The following is an 18,902-nucleotide window of genomic DNA, read 5'->3' as shown; positions in this document are numbered from 1 at the left end:
GACCGACCATTTGACGATCCAACGAAGTGGACCCAACCAAACCACCCACTTTGAAACCCCACCAAGGCTTTTCGAGTTCAATTCCATTGATGAACTGATTTTGAAGTCAGTTGAACCTTTGAATTATCGAATCCGACGGCACCGATACGGCCTTTAGTGGAGGTTCATGAGCGTCCATAATCAACGTCTCGAATCCAGTGGAAGGAATCGCCCGGATCTCGGAGAATCGATTGATGATTTAAGATGGAATCTTACGGAGCGCCGGACGAGTCTTTAGAAAGCAAACGACAGCGGATGGAGATTAAGGATGCGGTTCGCGGAACAAACCAGCCAAATGAAGCAGATGGGATTTCGCGGAGAACCGATTCTTCCCGAACCCAGCGACCCATGCCGTGTTTCAACTGTTCGAAACAAAGCGGTGCGGTAACAGGGCGGCATATAAACCGGGTGGAATATATCAGTCGCCGAATCAAACGGAACCTTCGAACGATTCGGAATGCCGGGAACCAGCATTGACGGAAGGACCGAAGGAACTGTTTGAAGAAGGCGGTTCAGGAAGCGCCATCACAAACCGTACAGCAGCATAGATCACCAAACGGTATGGATACGATTTGCAGGATTGGCAGTTATTTGAAAGCGGATTCATCCTGATCCGCGACCGGAGATAGGTGGAAATTGTTGACCGATCAAAACCGGGTGGTCTGAAGTGTTTGGAACTGGGTAGAAATTAGGCCGAATCCGAGACCGGCTTAGTGCCGATGAATATGTTCTGCTGGATGCCGGGATGACTTTTCGAATGGTATGGTGTCTGATCCCGTGGCTTATTGAATGGCGAAGGTGCCTGAATGATTTAGCGTTCGCCGGATAAACCCCAGAATGGCGGGCTGAATAAAGGACTTTGGTCGCCGCAAGATCTGCCAACTAATGTCTTTGCCGCCTGAATCCCGTAGCGAATTTCCGCATCGCCGGGACCATGAACCCAATAATGTCCAGCAACAAAATCGTGAAGGATATCGTGCCGTTGCGTTTTTGGTTTAATGAGCCAGGCCTTTAACGTCGAACGAGTTGAAGCGTCCTTCCATAAGTGGAATACATGCGTTCAACAGATCCTAACTCCTCACCGAGGGTCGGCATCAGCTGTGGTAACAGCCCGGATTACGAAGGCCGAGATGGCGATGAACTATGGATATCCTTTAAGAAACAGGACGGAAGGGCACCAAAAAGCCACGGCGATATTGAAGATACCGAGGATGGTAAATGTGCCCCGATAGGAGGAGCCAGGAAAGCCCCTCTGCAGCACATTGATTGCTGAACTGTAATCGGTACGTCCCATACCGGCGGGTATTCGCAGCCTATACAGGTTCCGAAGAACCATACCGGAGGTGGAATTCCATAAAACCCACAACCGGGTGGTCCGGCATTGTCCACTGGAGGGTAGTCCGTAGCCAGAATTCTGGCTGGGAAAGCTGCCGACAACCGGCGGTGGCCCGCAGCCACGAAACGGGTATCGCATGGCCTCAGCCAGCCGACCGGTTGTTTGTGCCGCAGGCCAGAACACAGCGATGCAACCGTGGCCCTGCGGTGGGTGCGTCGTGCGGTCTCCGTGTATATTCGCTGTCGTGATACAATTGGTTGCGACATTGCCATAACTCTGCTGCGCCAGCCCCGTTTTGGGATAGAAAAAAGCAAATACTTTGGAAGCAAGTTATTTAAACCATTTCGATGGTGGCATTGATGCGCCACCTGCAATGGCAAAGCCGTACAGGCTTAGCGAGAAAACCTAGTTGGCATAAGCATCGATCACCATCAGCCTGTTGCAGAACTGAAGAAACCGGAACTGATTTTAATGACAACAAATGATGAAGGATAACTCCGGAACTAGGTGGGTCCCACTGTGTGGCGCTGTTTGATATCTTTAGCCCAAGTGCAACCGGCGAAACAGAACTCCGGCCATCCTGTGTTCCAGAAGAGTACATTTCCCATCAGCCTTGAATGGGACCAAACCAGCTTAATGTTGGAATATGTTGAAAAGTTTTAAAGGATTTGTTCATAATTTAAAGCAGTTTTTGAATATATAAATCAAGGAATTGAATATCAGTCCATTTAGGATAGTTTGGTCTGAATCATCCATCAAGAAGCACGAATTTTTAATCAAAGGTAAATTTCTTTGTTGTCCCTAGAAGCAATGCGGCTCAAACCGCCTTGATAGGATGTTTTGTCAGCATCAGGAATGTGGAGTAGTCTTAATAAGGAAGCCTCACCTCAGACCGAACTGACTCCCTGGCACAATGTAGTTCAGCCTAGGCCCCATTGATATTGCTGGACTTTATTGGAACCCCTAACTCAAAGAAGAAGATCACCACATGCCACACGCCACATGGTGATATGAATTTAAGAACTGACTTTAACTTGATGCTGAATTTCACCACCAAGTAGCCAACCTGCCTGCGGATCAGAAGGCCATGCTTAAATCGGAAATGTATGGCATGGCGTGGTAATGGTTTGTAGTTACACAAGCACCAATGCACTCAGTTTTCAGAATTAAAAGAACTGCCGAAAATATTTTTTATTTGAAGAAGGAAATGTTAGGACTTAAAAAATTTAAATTCTCCCACATGGACAAGAAGGATGGATTACTTGTATAATATGGGGTCATTTTACTGAACTCATGGAGGAGCTCTCTGACGGGAAGCAGCCTGTAGGAAAAAGAGGTAAACAAACTTGATAAACGAATCTCATAGAAGGAAGGATTATCATCCTGGAAAAACTCAGTCAGAATTTGGGAAGCTTCAAAAGAAAATGGTATCAAATGGGGAACCCTGACTTGTGTGATAGAAGCTGTCTAATTAGCGAACATTTTTAAATGAACCCTGAGTCCCACAGGAATGTGGAAAAACCTCAAACTGTGGAAATTAAATGAAAGTCCCACAGCTTGACAGAATTGGCATCAAATGGAGTGTTGAAACCCATTTCACATGAAGGATGGGTCTGGATGGATGATTGAGAATCAGAAACCCAGTTAGAAGGATTAAGAAGGAAGGACAAGAATGGAATCTTCCTGAAGGACTCTGGTGGTGGAGGATACAGACTCTGTCTTCCTAATAATCCTAGTAAGAAATGTAAGGAATCATCTCCTTTTGAATCCTGCAAGAACATATATAGGGTCTTCCTTATGTTGTTCTGGTATAATATTTTATATGGACTATCCTTGGTGTCACCCCAGCAACAGCAATGTTTAGGCCTCCAGAAGACTCCATGGAGGCATGGCAGAACATCCTCCTGAGGCACCCCAAGTAAGAGCACGTTGTAAACTGGTCCTCTCCCAGCCAGGAATCCCTGGCAGCAGCACGAAGAAAATCCATCTTCCTTAGTACTACTCATGGCACACAGATGACTGGCTCTGAAGAACTGCACCATGGCAGAACTGAGGACTGGGTCCTCCTTAGTGAATGCACCAAGTGTAAGTGGCTGCAAGGAATTTCTCTGGGAAATCTCCAAGGAAAAGGTTGCATGAATGGTCTTCCTGAAATATCTCAAGTGGAAGGACATAGGAGCAGTCAGTCTCCTTAGTACACCCTGCAAGTGGCATGCAAGCAAGAACAGCCTCCTTTGTGCAGTGAAAATCTCCTATGCCCAAGGGTTCTGCTGGCAGCCTTAGGGTCTCCAGGAGAATCTCCTGGGTGGAGGAAAGAGTCACACCTGTCTTCCTAGGCACCCCATGGCAGAATGTGAGCATTCAATTCCCTTAGCCAGACCCTATGGCAGACAAGAAATGGTCTTCCTGAAGGATTGGCTTTGCGGAAGTAGTAATGTTAATGGTTTGGGCACTGGTGGCAGAAGGGCTAGATGAACTGGTCCTCCTTAGTACACCCCAAGGGCATGTTGTATGAATGGTTTTTCTTGAGACATCCTATGCAAGTTTTGAACATCAGAGAATTGGCCTCCTTAGCATGAATCTGGAAGAAAGAACGCTAGATGGAATTAACCTTCTCCTAGTTCACTGTTCAAGTAAGCATGCATTAACTGATCCTCCTTATAAATAATTCAAAGTAGCAAAGAACCCAATTCTCCCAGCACCATAAACAGCACGTTGCAGCACAGGTCTTCCCATATGTTGCCCCAGTGAGTAGCACTGCTGTACACCATCCTTGTTCTGGCACAGCACGCCACACTGATCTCCTGAGGCACCCTAAGGAGGCAGGACAAGCAAAACTAGCCCTCCCTTGGCATGTTCACAAGAATGTGTAATAAACTTGGTCTCCTTAGACCCATGAAGCAGAATGGCCATGAACGGTCTTCCTTTAGGTATACTCCAGTGGCAGTACGTTGGCATCATCCTCCTTGAAAAGACCCCAAAGGAAGCAGACGTTAGAGAACTGGTCTTTCCCTTATACGCCCCAAGTGCTGAAGGACCATCTCCTGAGTACAACCCAAGTAAAGCATGCCATGGTCAGTCCTCCTGAAGACCTGTAAGTAAGGCAACGCTGTATAAAATGGGTACTTATTCTAGTAAGAATTTCGGCAAGCGGTGATGCTGCAAAACCGGTCTTCTTGGCAGAATTTTATGGGCAGCCCAAGTTATAATGGCTCCTTAGTATACCACCATGGCGTAAGCATGTTGCAGTTCGGCCCTTCCTTAGTGTAATTCGCGGGGATGCACTAGGAATTTATCTTGGTGTACATCTGGTGAAGGGTGGATGCTGGAGAATGGGTCTTGGTGAATTCCGGCGGTGGACGTACGTATCCTTCCTTTTTAGTACACTCCCAAGTACAGACGAAGAACGTAAACTGGTGTTCTTTTGGCAGTGTTATATCAAGATGGTTCTTTCATTCTGAAAGATTATTTCTTTCGTAGGCAAAAAGAATACTGGCACTTACGAACCCGTTAACTTTTTCAAAGATTTGCTATGAGGATGTCATTAAGCTCGGAAGATATACTGCAGGAATAATTGCCAGCATTGATGATATATCCCGGTATTTCGATGATTCAGCGAAAGTCGCCAGTCCCTCGAAAGAAAGTATTCTCGAACCGATGAAGTTAGTGGATGCATAATGGAAGGTTTTGTATCCGCAAATTGAATTCAAGATCAAACGAACGAATTGGTCTATTTGAAGCTGAAGGTTTTGCCGGTCATTCTGCATCGCGATTTGAAGATTTGGTCGGCGAAGTTCCAGAGTGAGTGGAGGAGTTTGAACGGCGCCGGCACCTGTAAATATTCCAGCGCGGGTCTAATCTGAGTCTGAACGGATAACCAGATACCGGTCAGCATAGCGTCGATTCACCATTGGGAACCGATATTGCAGTCACCAAAGTCGGGCGAGCCTGACCACCGATCCCGCGAATTTCTTTACGTAATGTAGTTGATGAAGGTCGGTTCTGTCCTGACTTACGTGGATAAAGTCCAAGAGCCATTGCGCGCACCAACATAGCCCCATTAATTCACGCTGCGCTATGGAAGCAACCTTCTATAAAAGACGTATCCAGCCTAAAGTATATGCTGGGTGATATCCTTCCTGGTCTACCACAAACGGCGAACCCAAATCTCGGCTTTTGGTTCGAATACCCCAACCGGTCCCGATGAATTAATTTCCGTCTGAATCACGGAAAGTTATTGAACGCTGATGGAGCCGTGAAGTCGTTCAGCAGGATGATACAAACCGTCGAAGGAAGGTTTAAACAGTGGTGATGTCGATTGCCATAAATATGGCCCTGAACGTACAACAACCTAACGTCGTTGTGTCGATTTATCATTGCCAGCATAAAGCGGTGGCTGCATCAGCCTCCCGGTAAAACACTGGAAAGATCGGTTCGTTCAAATATATATGATGAGTAGTGATCATTCATTCATCAGTCCATTCGAGTCCGGCGAGCAGTGAAAGTTTTCACATAAAGCGTTATCATCGCCAGTGATCCGGGTTCTGAACCCTGCAAAATTTTGCGGAAGTTCAGCTTTCAGCTTCCCGCCGGAAGGGTTATGGAATATTACAAAATATGTGGAAACCCAAACCCCATTCATTCGACTGGTCTTCATTCACGAATTAGTCCATTCATCTGAATTGGTATGAATCGTGAATTTATGGTTATTTTGGCGCTGGCGAATATGCGAATGGCGTTATTGGTCGCCCTGAACGGTAATATACAGATTGTAAACTCTGGTATACGCGCCAGTGGTCTGCAGAATAGGGCGTTGAGGGTCCGTATGTTCAATTTGATGGAAGTTTATGAACATATAAAAGCATGATGGCATCACCACTAACTCATCGTGTTTTTCTATTCTTCCCATCTCCGTTTGATAGTTCTTGAGCTTGAAGCTTCGCCAGCGAATCCTTGATGGCGGGTTGGATCCCTGATTAAATTGAGGCCGCCTGAAATAGAGGCCCATCATCCTCCTATAAATAACGCCCTTTATCGAAGTGGCTAACTTTGCCTGGGACCGAGTGAATCATTATAATGGGTATGTAGCCTTTGAAAGGAGCCAACTCTTTTCATTTCAAAAGTGTACGACAAGCGATGACATGAAGAGCCAGCCTGCGAACAAATCGTCAGTTGAAGCGGTGGATGCCAGAGAATTGGTGGCGAACGGTTTTTCCCAATTCGTAGAATATTCATTGTGCCATCGCAATGAAGCGAATTGGAAACCAAAGGAAGAAGAGGAGGAGACAGGAAACAAGTGGACACATCAGGTTATTCAGCCAAACCAATCTCTGTCGAACTTTTGGAAAGCTGGGAACCGTTTGATGCTCGAGACCTCGAACGCCCGGTGAGATGAATTTTGAAAGAATGATGGTTTACCGCTTGTGCTGAATAATTTGAATTCCAAATGGAATGTGGTTTGATCAAACCCGCAGCGCTGGGCACGAGGGATTCATCAAATCAGCGAAGGGCCGGTATAAGGTTGTTAGAAGATTTATAATGTTTCAGTAAATATATCTCCTCCCGATTCGATGACTTCTTAGCTTGGATAGATAAATGTTGATTGACCTGTCCCAAAGTCAGTAAATCACAGGGGTTGAATCCAGTGCGGAACCCAGCGAACGCATAACCAAGGTCAAGGGGAACGGAGGGTGGTGGGGAACAGTGGCGAAGTGTTCGTCAATGCCGGTGAATCGGTTCGATTCCCTCAAAAAGCAATGTAAAGTTCCAGTTTCGAAGCCCCTGGCTTCGGTGATGGTTAACACAAGCAAACTGGATAATGGATGAAGAAGGTGTCGCTGGAGGGCGGTGATTTTCGACGTAGGGGCGAAAATTTGATCCAGTCGGCTGGACGGTTGTGAAAGCGTGGATTGAAGCAAGCGTCGGCGGCGGAAGAATTTCACCACGGCGATGCATGTATTCTTTGCCGCTGAACTGCAGCCAGCCATTGCCTGCTTTCCAGCCTCTCCCATCCCTTTGTCAGCCTCACGGGGACCATATCCCTACCAGCCTATCCGCAACAAACGACAATTGCGTGTCTTTGAAGCAGTTCGGCTGGGGTCTGTCAAGGTCAACGTCTGCGTCCTGGAATTACATGCGTCGTCGATCTGGTGAATTCTGCCAAATGAGGGCCCCTGGAATTCCAATGCGAAAGCAAAATTATTAAACCCATTTAGCTGGACTTAAGTCCCAAACTTGGTCTTAAATCTGGGATCTACTGAACATTCTTGAATTTGAAGGCATCTGGATCAGCTTTTTATTCAATCTGATACCATGTTCGTTCTAGCTCTGAACTTTTTGATGCCGAGTTTTGTTTTCAGTAAGATTATGGTGATTTGATTATGCGCTACACAATATTAGAAATGGTGATATTAAATTTCTGAACGTTGTATAAATATGAAATGCAACACCATGGCTTTGTAGTAGGATACTCTACTAAATATGTCCAAAATTTGTTAGTGTTAAAAACAGTAAATTTTCCATGAATGCACTAGAAAAGCACAAAGGCCATGATTTTTAATTTACACTCTTCATGAAAGGGATGAAAGAGGCTGGCAGTTCGATGTCAAAACGATATGTAGTATATGTTTGAATGGTATTTAGTGTTATATACACCGTTATACTAGTTCAATATTGTAAATCGATTCCAATGTCAGCCTAAAATGGACTTTTCTTGGCAAATTTGACCAAGATTTTTATGATCCTAACAGACCTAGCTGACAGCTTAGGCGAATACAGGGGCGAAAATCTGAAAATAGATAGGTATGAAATTAAAATTGCATAGCAGGGTAGTCCCAGCCCTGACAATGGAGGTGGGCCTGAGTCATCTGTATAGGGTATTCCAGAGTTCTGACAATGTGTTGTTACAATAGAAATCAATGAGAGTAAAGGTTTAGATCCCTTAAAACCAGCAACAGATCATAATAGTTCAATTGTCTTGCTGAAAGCAACAGGTCACAACATTCTACCATACTTCTTGAAATACACATCACAATTAGAATTTATAGCATAATGCAAATCTAAGATATGGAACCCACCTCAGCATTGATATCCCCAAAAGCGTGGATAAATGACGAAGATTTGGGGATGCAGCTTGAAATGGTGGGATGAGCCGCTGGAGGTCGGCCTGAACAAGCGATACAGGACAGATAAACCTATAGTAGTCCCTTCAGCATCCTGTTCGTCCACCTACTATGCATGGCATGAGTTCTGGATTTTCTTAAAGGCCATGAATGTGTAACTTAGTGCGACAGGTCCCTCTTCAGCTTTATAACATCCTGAATATTCTCCACACCAGAAAGTTCCAGCGATAAGCTGGTGGAGGAATTTCGTTCATAGGGCGAGAAAAAAGCGGACGATCATCGATTCTGTACGTTCCATTCCATACGTACAGATTTTTACTTTTTATTTTGAATGAAAGTTCTACATCTAATCAAAGATCTTTATTATTAGCGAGTTTCGTCGAGGAAATATCCGAAAACAGGTAAAGAATGGCTTGATTGCGAGCATCCTTTAGGTTAATGGCCTGCATGGCCTGAATAATGGAGGATAAACGATTTTGCTCGTTGATATCAACAACAGACCCGAACCTGCCCAGCTGGAAATATATATGTATGAAACAAAAGATGCAAGGAGTGTCTGAAAGCTTTCGGAATGGCCTTTCAAGGGAAGCATAAAAGCAAAGACAAATGAGAAAAACCATCAATGGAGAAATTTGCAGAAAAGATGCGTATGGGTTTATCGCCGTGCTGGAGTGGCGATCCATCGACAAACCTGAAGTGTGCCAAATGGAGTTACCAGCTCACTTTGTTGCAGGAATAAGAAGTCAAAGCAAAATGCGAGTCTCAAAGCTAACTGTCGACAAACACAACTTACTGTGGACATACATAGCTAACTGTCGACAAACACAACTTACTGTGGACATACATAGCTAACTGTCGACAAACACAACTTACTGTGGACATACATAGCTAACTGTCGACAAACACAACTTACTGTGGACATACATAGCTAACTGTCGACAAACACAACTTACTGTGGACATACATAGCTAACTGTCGACAAACACAACTTACTGTGGACATACATAGCTAACTGTCGACAAACACAACTTGGACATGTAGCTAACTGACATACACAGCTTACTGTGGACATACATAGCTAACTGTCGAAAACACAACTTACTGTGGACTACATAGCTAACTGTCGACAAACACAACTTACTGTCAATGGACATACATAGCTAACTGTCGACAAACACAACTTACTGTGGACATACATAGCTAACTGTCGACAAACACAACTTGTACTTTACTGTGGACATACATAGCTAACTGTCGACAAACACAACTTACTGTGGACATACATAGCTAACTGTCGACAAACACAACTTACTGTGGACATACATAGCTAACTGTCGACAAACACAACTTACTGTGGACATACATAGCTAACTGTCGACAAACACAACTTACTGTGGACATACATAGCTAACTGTCGACAAACACAACTTACTGTGGACATACATAGCTAACTGTCAAACACAACTTACTGTGGACAACATAGCTAACTGTCGACAAACACAACTTACTGTGGACATACATAGCTAACTGTCGACAAACACAACTTACTGTGGACATACATAGCTAACTGTCGACAAACACAACTTACTGTGGACATACATAGCTAACTGTCGACAAACACAACTTACTGTGGACATACATAGCTAACTGTCGACAAACACAACTTACTGTGGACATACATAGCTAACTGTCGACAAACACAACACTGTGGACATACATAGCTAACTGTGGACATACATAGCATACATAGCTGTGGACATACATAGGGACATACATAGCTAACTGTGGACATACATAGGGACATACATAGCTTACTGTGGACATACATAGGGACATACATAGCTTACTGTGGACATACATAGCTTACTGTGGACATACATAGGGACATACATAGCTTACTGTGGACATACATAGGGACATACATAGCTTACTGTGGACATACATAGGGACATACATAGCTTACTGTGGACATACATAGGGACATACATAGCTTACTGTGGACATACATAGGGACATACATAGCTTACTGTGGACATACATAGGGACATACATAGCTTACTGTGGACATACATAGGGACATACATAGCTTACTGTGGACATACATAGGGACATACATAGCTTACTGTGGACATACATAGCTTGTAGGGGACAAACACATCTTACTGTGGACATTCATTGCTTACATAGCTTACTGTGGACATACATAGGGACATACATAGCTTACTGTGGACATACATAGCTTGTAGGGGACAAACACATCTTACTGTGGACATTCATTGCTTACTGTAAACAAACACAACTTACTGTTGAAAAAACACAACTTACAATGGACATACATAGCTTGCAGGGGACATACATAGCTTACTGTGAACATTCATTGGTCACAGTGAACAAACACAACATAATGTTGAAAAAACACAACTTACAATGAACATACATAGCTTGCATGGGAGTTACATAGCTTACTGTGGACATTCATTGCTTACTGTAAACAAACACAACTTACTGTTGAAAAAACACAACTTACAATGGACATACATAGCTTGCAGGGGACATACATAGCTTACTGTGGACATTCATTGGTCACAGTGAACAAACACAACTTATTGTTGAAAAAACACAACTTACAATGGACATACATAGCTTACTGTGGACATATACTCAACAGCAAAAAAACGTCAGTACGAATTCAAAATTAGATAGGCCCTGTAATCAAATCATTACAGAAATGGACATAATAAGCGGATCGAGAGACCATATACATATGGTCTCTGGCGGATCAAAACCTTTTTTTGTGTACAATATCCTGACACATCAATGAATAACTCAGCACAATTCCAAGACATTACGTGAACGTTTGCAGTCCATTCAGGCTCTTAACTTCAGTATGTAGTGTGCATGGAGTGCACCAATCGATTGATGAAGGCCATTGGCACCTTGAACCACATTCTGAGAAAGGCCTGGCGCAATAAATCGGCTGTGTTCGGCCTTGGTATGACATTATTCTGTCTCCTCTGAATTTTATCCCAAAGATGTTCAGTTGGGTTTAAATCATGACTAAGGGCTGGCCACTGCATAATGTTGACACCGTTCTGCTGTAGGAAGTCCCGTGTAGCTCTTGCAGTATGGGCCCGGGCGTTATTATCCTGGAAAATGTTGATCCGGTGACGTGCGAAATGTGGTATGACGTGGGGTCTGAGAGCTTGGTCGATGTAGCGCACCGCTGTGATGCCGCCTCCTCTCCCTGGACCAAGGTTCTGGAACACCATAGGACCCACTCTCTGGTTCAGGCCTATTCCACCCCATACCATGATGCTTGCACCTGCCCATGAGTCTCTTTCCATAACACATTGGTCTGAGTAACGCTGGCCACGTCGTAACCATATTCTTGTTCTGCCATCTGCAGTTGATACGCAGTACCGACACTCATCTGTGAACAGAACAGTTCTCCATTGCCTGTATCGCCAGTTTTGGTGTTGTAGGGCAAACTGTAGACGTTCACGCCGATGATGAGGGGTGAGGATAGGTCCACGGTAAGGTCTACGGCAATGGAGGTTCCCGCTGTCAAGACGTCGGCGTACTGTATCAGTACTGATTGGTCTTCCGTGTGTTCCCACTGTCTGGCGTGCTGTTGCGGTTACCTGCATGAAGGGATTCTGTACATGCTGTCGCACAACATGGCGTTTTTTTGTCGTCTTGTGGGCACCCTTGGTCTGCCAGTACGGGGGCGATCATTTGAGGTGTTGGTGGCCCGGAAACGGTGCTGCAGCTTGTAGATGGTCCGAACGTTGACGTGGAAGTGATTGGCAACGGCTTGGGCAGTGTGGCCAGCTTCAAGTCTTCCTAGCGCCTGGTTCCTTTCAGCTGTCGTGAGTCGCGGCATCCTGCTGACGTTGTAATGTGAATGTTTCAACCAGGTTTGGGAGTGCATTTTATAGGGCTGGTCCTTGTGAACAGCACGTGCAGCATGAGTTGCATCAAAAACATGGAGAACACCGTACCATCTCCGAGCTCAGGTTGCGTTTTTGAGACCATTTGCTGGATTCAATTCTGAGTTTGGGAAAGAATGTCTTTGCTCAGGTAAAGTTGGAGATGTTGTCTAAAATATACAATCAAAACATTAATTAAGTTTACAGTTATTCGTTTCTGAGAGGGAAAATTCCAAAATGACGTTTCTTTTGCTGCTGAGTGGTATACATAGGGACATACATAGCTTACTGTGGACACTCATTGCTTACTGTGAACAAACACAACTTAATGTTGAAAAGACACAACTTACAATGGACATACATAGCTTGCAAGGGACATACATAGCTTACTGTGGACATACATAACGTACTGTGGACATACATAGCTTACTGTGGACATTCATTGCTTACTGTGAACAAACACAACTTAATGTTGAAAAAACACAACTTACAATGGACATACATAGCTTGCAGGGGACATACATAGCTTACTGTTGACATACATAGCTTACTGTGAACAAACACAACTTACTGTTGACCAGTCGTTTTATACAGCAATTCACATCCATACAAACTTGTTGTTAAGATCTTGCGCAGCCCCATCTTGACACTGGCGGAAGGATGCAGCTCGCGGGATTGCAACTGTTCATACCACGTGATCTATGTGACCTGATACTTTGTCTTGCTCTTTGGCAATATTTATCTACTCTTGCTTTACAAGATAGCTTGCTCGTAAGGAAAACGCCACCATACACAGTAGAGGTAGATTCTGGAATGTGGAGATGTCCAAGTCTTAGGTCATGAGAAACGTGTTTGAGGTTACTCTTGGAGAAGGTTACAACTGTACTTTTGGATGGATTGCATGTCAGGCGCCATTTTGAAGCATAGTCATGAACAACGTCAAGTAAGGATTGTAAGCCCCGTGGTGAAGTACTGACAAGCGTTGTGTCATCTGCTAGTAGGACACTTGGGACACTTAAGCCATACACTTGAATACCTCCAGTTTGTTTGTCTTAGCAAAGTTGTAAGATCGTTAATGAATACAGGAAAAACCAGATAACTCTGCCCTCTCCAACTCCTTGGTTCACATCATACAAATCTAAATGTTCACCACCATAAGAAACAAATGCTATACTATTTGTGCACCTCTGGTGTAGTAGGTGCCAAACATGACCTTGTATTCCTAAGCTATGCAGTTTGTAGAAGAGTCCATCATGCCATATTCTATCAAAGGCCTTTTCATTATCGAGTTAAGCTGCAAAAACCACTGAGTCTCTCTGTAAGTGATAATTTATGATTTCAATCAAATTAAAAACTGCCAGTACAGCCCCGTGTTCTTTTCTAAAACCACACTGCAGCATATCAGGTTACGTTTTGTTAAGTTTCGTCTCTATGCGTTGCAGAAGAAGGTTCTCGAACAGTGTACCAAGACATGACGTCAGTGTTATCCCGCGATATTTTGGGGGGTCTGATTTATCCATTTTCTCCTTTGTAGATTGGTATGACCATGCCGAGTCGATAGTCATAGGGCACATGCTTGTGTTGTATCTTACTGTTGAAGAGGATACAGATGCAGGGGATGAGAGAGTTCCCTCCGTAGACGATATGTTCGCAAAAGATGTATGGTGCATTCTTAGAAATAAAATGTTGCAAGAAATCCCTAAAGTTCACAAACTTCACAACTTTGATTCTCCTTTGAAATTTAGCCTTCGAATATTCCGCTAGAATCCATTGAAAGTTACTTCCACTGCAAAATTCACGGAAATATTGGAGAGCTATTTATTTTTAGCTCTAATCCACATGAGCCGATACACAATCTAGGTATGATGCAACAGATGAGGTATGTTACTTCTAACAAATATGTCTCGACCGCCATTTCGTCCTATGCGTTGATTTCAATACATGACACAATATTATGGGTTACCGCCCTGGTGAAATAATCGGGATGATCAATCTTTATTCAAATATATATGACTGACTGACTGAGTTTGGTTTTACGCCGCTTTTAGCAATATTCCAGCAACATCACGGCGGGGGACACCAGAAATGGGCTTCACACATTGTACCCATGTGGGAATTCGAACCCGGGTCTTCGGCGTGACGAGCCAAAGCTTGAACCACTTGGCTACCCCACCGCCCCCAAATATATATGATGATGGTGATCATTCATTCATACATTCGCACATTCATTTATTCATTAATAATTCATTCTTCTTCCGTTCGTCTACTCATTAATATATATATATATATATATATATATATATACACACACACACATATACATATATATTATATATAGATATGTATGTATATGTGTATGTGTGTGTGTGTGAGAGAGAGAGAGAGAGAGAGAGAGAGAGAGAGAGAGAGAGAGAGAGAAAGAGAGAGAGAGAGATGGTGTTACGGCGTACATGTTAGTGACACGAGATTGTCAGTTCCTGATCAGTTTCAATTCACGTCATACACAGAGCCAGTACACTGGGGTCACGTTGTCCTTTCTGTAAAAAGCATGCTAGGGTTGAGTCCGGGCTGCCCACAGATAACAGAAACATATAAAAACCACAGATTACATTGCTTGGCCTCTCACATCTGACTGGAAACGGTAAGGTCACTTGGAAACCTTTGCTGGACACTTGTCAATCCCCGTATCTATCTACTTACGAATGTTCTTTCAAACTTCTTCATATTCTTTCTTAATGGTCAGGAGTGGTTGTAGTTGCGTCTGCAGTGGCAGTTGTTGATGTTACTGTTTGGATTCTAACCTCAGAATAATTACACTGAGGGTAAAAGTCACATTTTGTTACCTACAAGTAGCAGTATTGTCTAACTAATCGACAGACAACATTACAAACGAGAGACCTACGTAATTTATCTCGCCTGTGTGCCATAGTTACACACAATCGAAACTTGATGCATCAGTGACAAAAATGATGTCCGATTCAATATTTTGACATGTACCATACGTTCCCGAATTTTTTCAGGGGAACAATTGACTGGACTTTGCATGTGTCTTTGACGGGTGCCACCGGTGGGGCAGGATACGCTCACCTTTTAACGAAAACCTGGTATCATCACTATTTCATTGTGATGCATTAACACATGCCTTGTCATCGTATTGGATGACAATCACTGGATTGTCTGGTCCAGACTCGATATGTATACACACAACATAGTACACCTGTAATACTGCTGAATCAAATATATGCTCATGATATAGCTACAATTGTACAATCGAAGTGGATACATTACCTTCCAGACTCTCACAACCATGAAGTGCGCCATCATCATCCTTGTTCTCCTGCCTCTGGCATACTGCAACATCCTCGATCGTAAGTGCATTGTTAACTGTTTTAGAAAACTCAGGTCGATACAATCTATCGATACAATCACCAGCTCGCTCGCTCATCCGCTCACTCACAACTCCACCCACTCACTCATTCACTCAACTACCCACCCAATCACGCGCTCACTCACTCACTCAAAATCGGCCCCACTCACTCACCAACTAATTCACTTATTCATCCACTCACTCAGCTAATTCATTCACTCCGCTCACTCATTCACTCCACTCACCCACTCATTCACTCTCTCTCACTCACTCACTCACCCGCCCACTGACTCACCCACTCACTATATATGTTCCTGTTCAGAGTTCACCTATCTGTTTGATGTTGGGGAGTTGAAGGCGATTGTACAGAAACTCTTTGATACGGTTGGATCCGACGGTACCGTCGCAGCCTGTGAAGGAGAGTGCACGGTCCTCATCCATCAGAACGCCCTCTTGTCCAGCGGTTGCGACCTCGTCTGCAGATCGTGAGTAAATGGTTGATGTATTTTAATATGTCCTCTTTGATAAGAACGCTGAACCCTTTCTACAGTTTCTTCTAAAAAGCAGCGTCGATTACACGACTCCGTCTACATTAAGGACATGTGTTCATGAACATCCCATTAACCCGTGAAGGTTAGAACTGGTCTTCAGCAACCCATGCTTGTCGTAAGAGGCGACTAACGGGATCAGGTGGTCAGGTTCGCTGACTTGGTTGACATATGTCATCGTGTCCCTATTGTGTAGATCATGATGTTGATCACTGGATTGTCTGGTAGGGACTCGATTATTTACAGACCGACACCATATAGCTGGAATATTGCTGAGTGCGGCGTTAAACACCAACCAAGCAACAAACCATCAAATAGTGATGGTGCCTGGCACAAACTCACGCAAAGTCAGGTCAATTGTTCATTTCAAAACAAATGGGAACATGTGGTATGTTATAACAGAAAAATGCGAGGGACATCCTTTTTTTTCACTTGGACGTCAAATTTAGAAATGTCCACATTAACGCCTTTTGAATATCTCAGCTGAGCCTTTTAATGTACGTGTAGTAACTTTTGTCAAATATATTGCTCGAATATGAGTGAGTGAGTTTAGTTTTACGCCGCACTCAGCAATATTCAAGCTATATGGCGGCGGTCTGTAAATACTCGAGTCTGGACCAGACAATCCAGTGATCAACAGCATGAGCATAGATCTGCGCAATTGGGAAACGATGACATGCGTCAAACAAGTCAGCGAGCCTGACCACCCGATCCCGTTAGTCGCCTCTTACGACAAGCACGGGTTACTGAAGACCAGTTCTAACCTTCACGGGTTAATGGGATGTTCATGAACACATGTCCTTAATGTAGACGGAGTCGTGTAATCGACACTGCTTTTAGAAGAAACTGTAGAAAGGGTTCAGCGTTCTTATCAAAGAGGACATATTAAAATACATCAACCATTTACTCACGATCTGCAGACGAGGTCGCAACCGCTTCACGGGTCTCGAATATGAAGTGAAACTTGACAATTTGACAGTTGAAGAGATTCCTCTCGACATACAGTTCTGTGAAACCTATTCCTGGCCCACTATTGGCGGCTGTGTCATGATGTGATTCATTGAAATATGTTGTATATGGAACAGATATACTTTTGTTCGAGGATATGTAAATGTTTTCTGAAACTTTCATTCGTCCCGACACAAACACTTGTACATCCCTGATAATGTATTCGGATGGGAGTGACCTTGCATACGGGTGGGAGTGACCTTGTATACGGATGGGAGTGACCTTGTATACGGGTGGCAGTGACCTTGCATACGGGTGGGAGTGACCTTGTATACGGATGGAAGTGACCTTGTATACGGGTGGCAGTGACCTTGTATACGGGTGGGAGTGACCTTGTATACGGGTGGGAGTGACCTTGTATACAGATGGGAGTGACCTTGTATACGGGTGGGAGTGACCTTGTATACGGGTGGGAGTGACCTTGTATACGGATGGGAGTGACCTTGTATACGGGTGGGAGTGACCTTGTATACAGATGGGCGTGACCTTGTATACGTGTGGGAGTGACCTTGTTTACGGATACGGGGGAGTGGCCTTGTATACGGGTGGGGTTGCCTTGTATACGGGTGGGAGTGACCTTGTATACGGGTGGGACGGGTGGGAGTGACCTTGTATACGTGTGTGGGAGTGACCTTGTATACGGATGGGAGTGACCTTGTATACGGGTGGGAGTGACCTTGTATACGGGTGGGAGTGACCTTGTATACGGATGGGAGTGACCTTGTATACGGATGGGAGTGACCTTGTATACGGGTGTGGGAGTGACCTTGCATACGGATGGGGAGTGACCTTGCATACGGGTGGGAGTGACCTTGTATACGGGATGGGAGTGCCCTTGTATACGGGTGGGAGTGACCTTGTATACGGGTGGGAGTGACCTTATATGCGGATCGTAAGTCCTGGAGGACTACACAAAACATGTGTTCGATGTGCATCCATGATGATTTTCTGTCCTCTGCCGTAGTAGGACGGTTGGTGGGGAAGGCGTTCTGTTTTGGCCCATAGAAAATGTGTTTAGATGTATGTATTCTTTTTCGCTTGACCTACAAAAATGTATTCTTGCTTCCAGCCTCCAGTCCCTAGTGAAACGCTTCCACATCGCTTAGAGCATGGTCCTGCTTCAATGTCCTACAAATAAAACTGTGAAAGATTTATGTGTGTCATTACGTTTTGTAATATCATTGTGTCTTACCATAACAACGTTCGCGTCCTCCACAGTATGAACATACATGGCAACAACAGATCCGTAATCTTCACCACCAGACAGGTTCTGGTTTCTAGCTGTGCAGTAACACGTCCTATAGTTTGGCATGAAATGCATGTGGACCCGGTTTTTGTAAATATATCTTCATCCAATGACCCAATCGATCTCAAACAGTGCAAGTGGATGTTTTGTCAGACAACATAATCACATTGTAAATCACCGATTTTATGCATTTGTATTAAAGAATCTGTCTATGTAACTGTCAACAAAATAAACAGCAGAACGCAGACTGCTTGCAGAGGGAGGTAGACCAATGACCTGTAACAGCGGCAGTGTTGGGTCATAAAGGT

The 18,902-nt window shown here is 44.2% G+C and overlaps 1 protein-coding gene across 1 annotated transcript; it reads left to right on the top strand.

The window, feature by feature from the left end:
* Positions 1 to 15,732: 15,732 nt before the first annotated feature.
* On the top strand, positions 15,733 to 18,454 carry LOC124280145. The gene is made up of 3 exons (XM_046716032.1): positions 15,733 to 15,793; positions 16,115 to 16,277; positions 18,418 to 18,454. The coding sequence occupies exons 1-3, from the start codon at positions 15,733 to 15,735 to the stop codon at positions 18,452 to 18,454; spliced, it is 261 nt and encodes an 86-aa protein (XP_046571988.1).
* The last annotated feature ends 448 nt before the right edge of the window (positions 18,455 to 18,902 follow it).

Source organism: Haliotis rubra, unplaced genomic scaffold (assembly GCF_003918875.1).
Source record: "Haliotis rubra isolate DU_JTF1 unplaced genomic scaffold, ASM391887v1 Scf2609, whole genome shotgun sequence".
Taxonomy (NCBI): Eukaryota; Metazoa; Mollusca; class Gastropoda; order Lepetellida; family Haliotidae; genus Haliotis; species Haliotis rubra.
The sequence above is the reverse complement of the archived record's forward strand: the minus strand, read 5'-3'. Positions and strand labels throughout refer to the sequence as shown.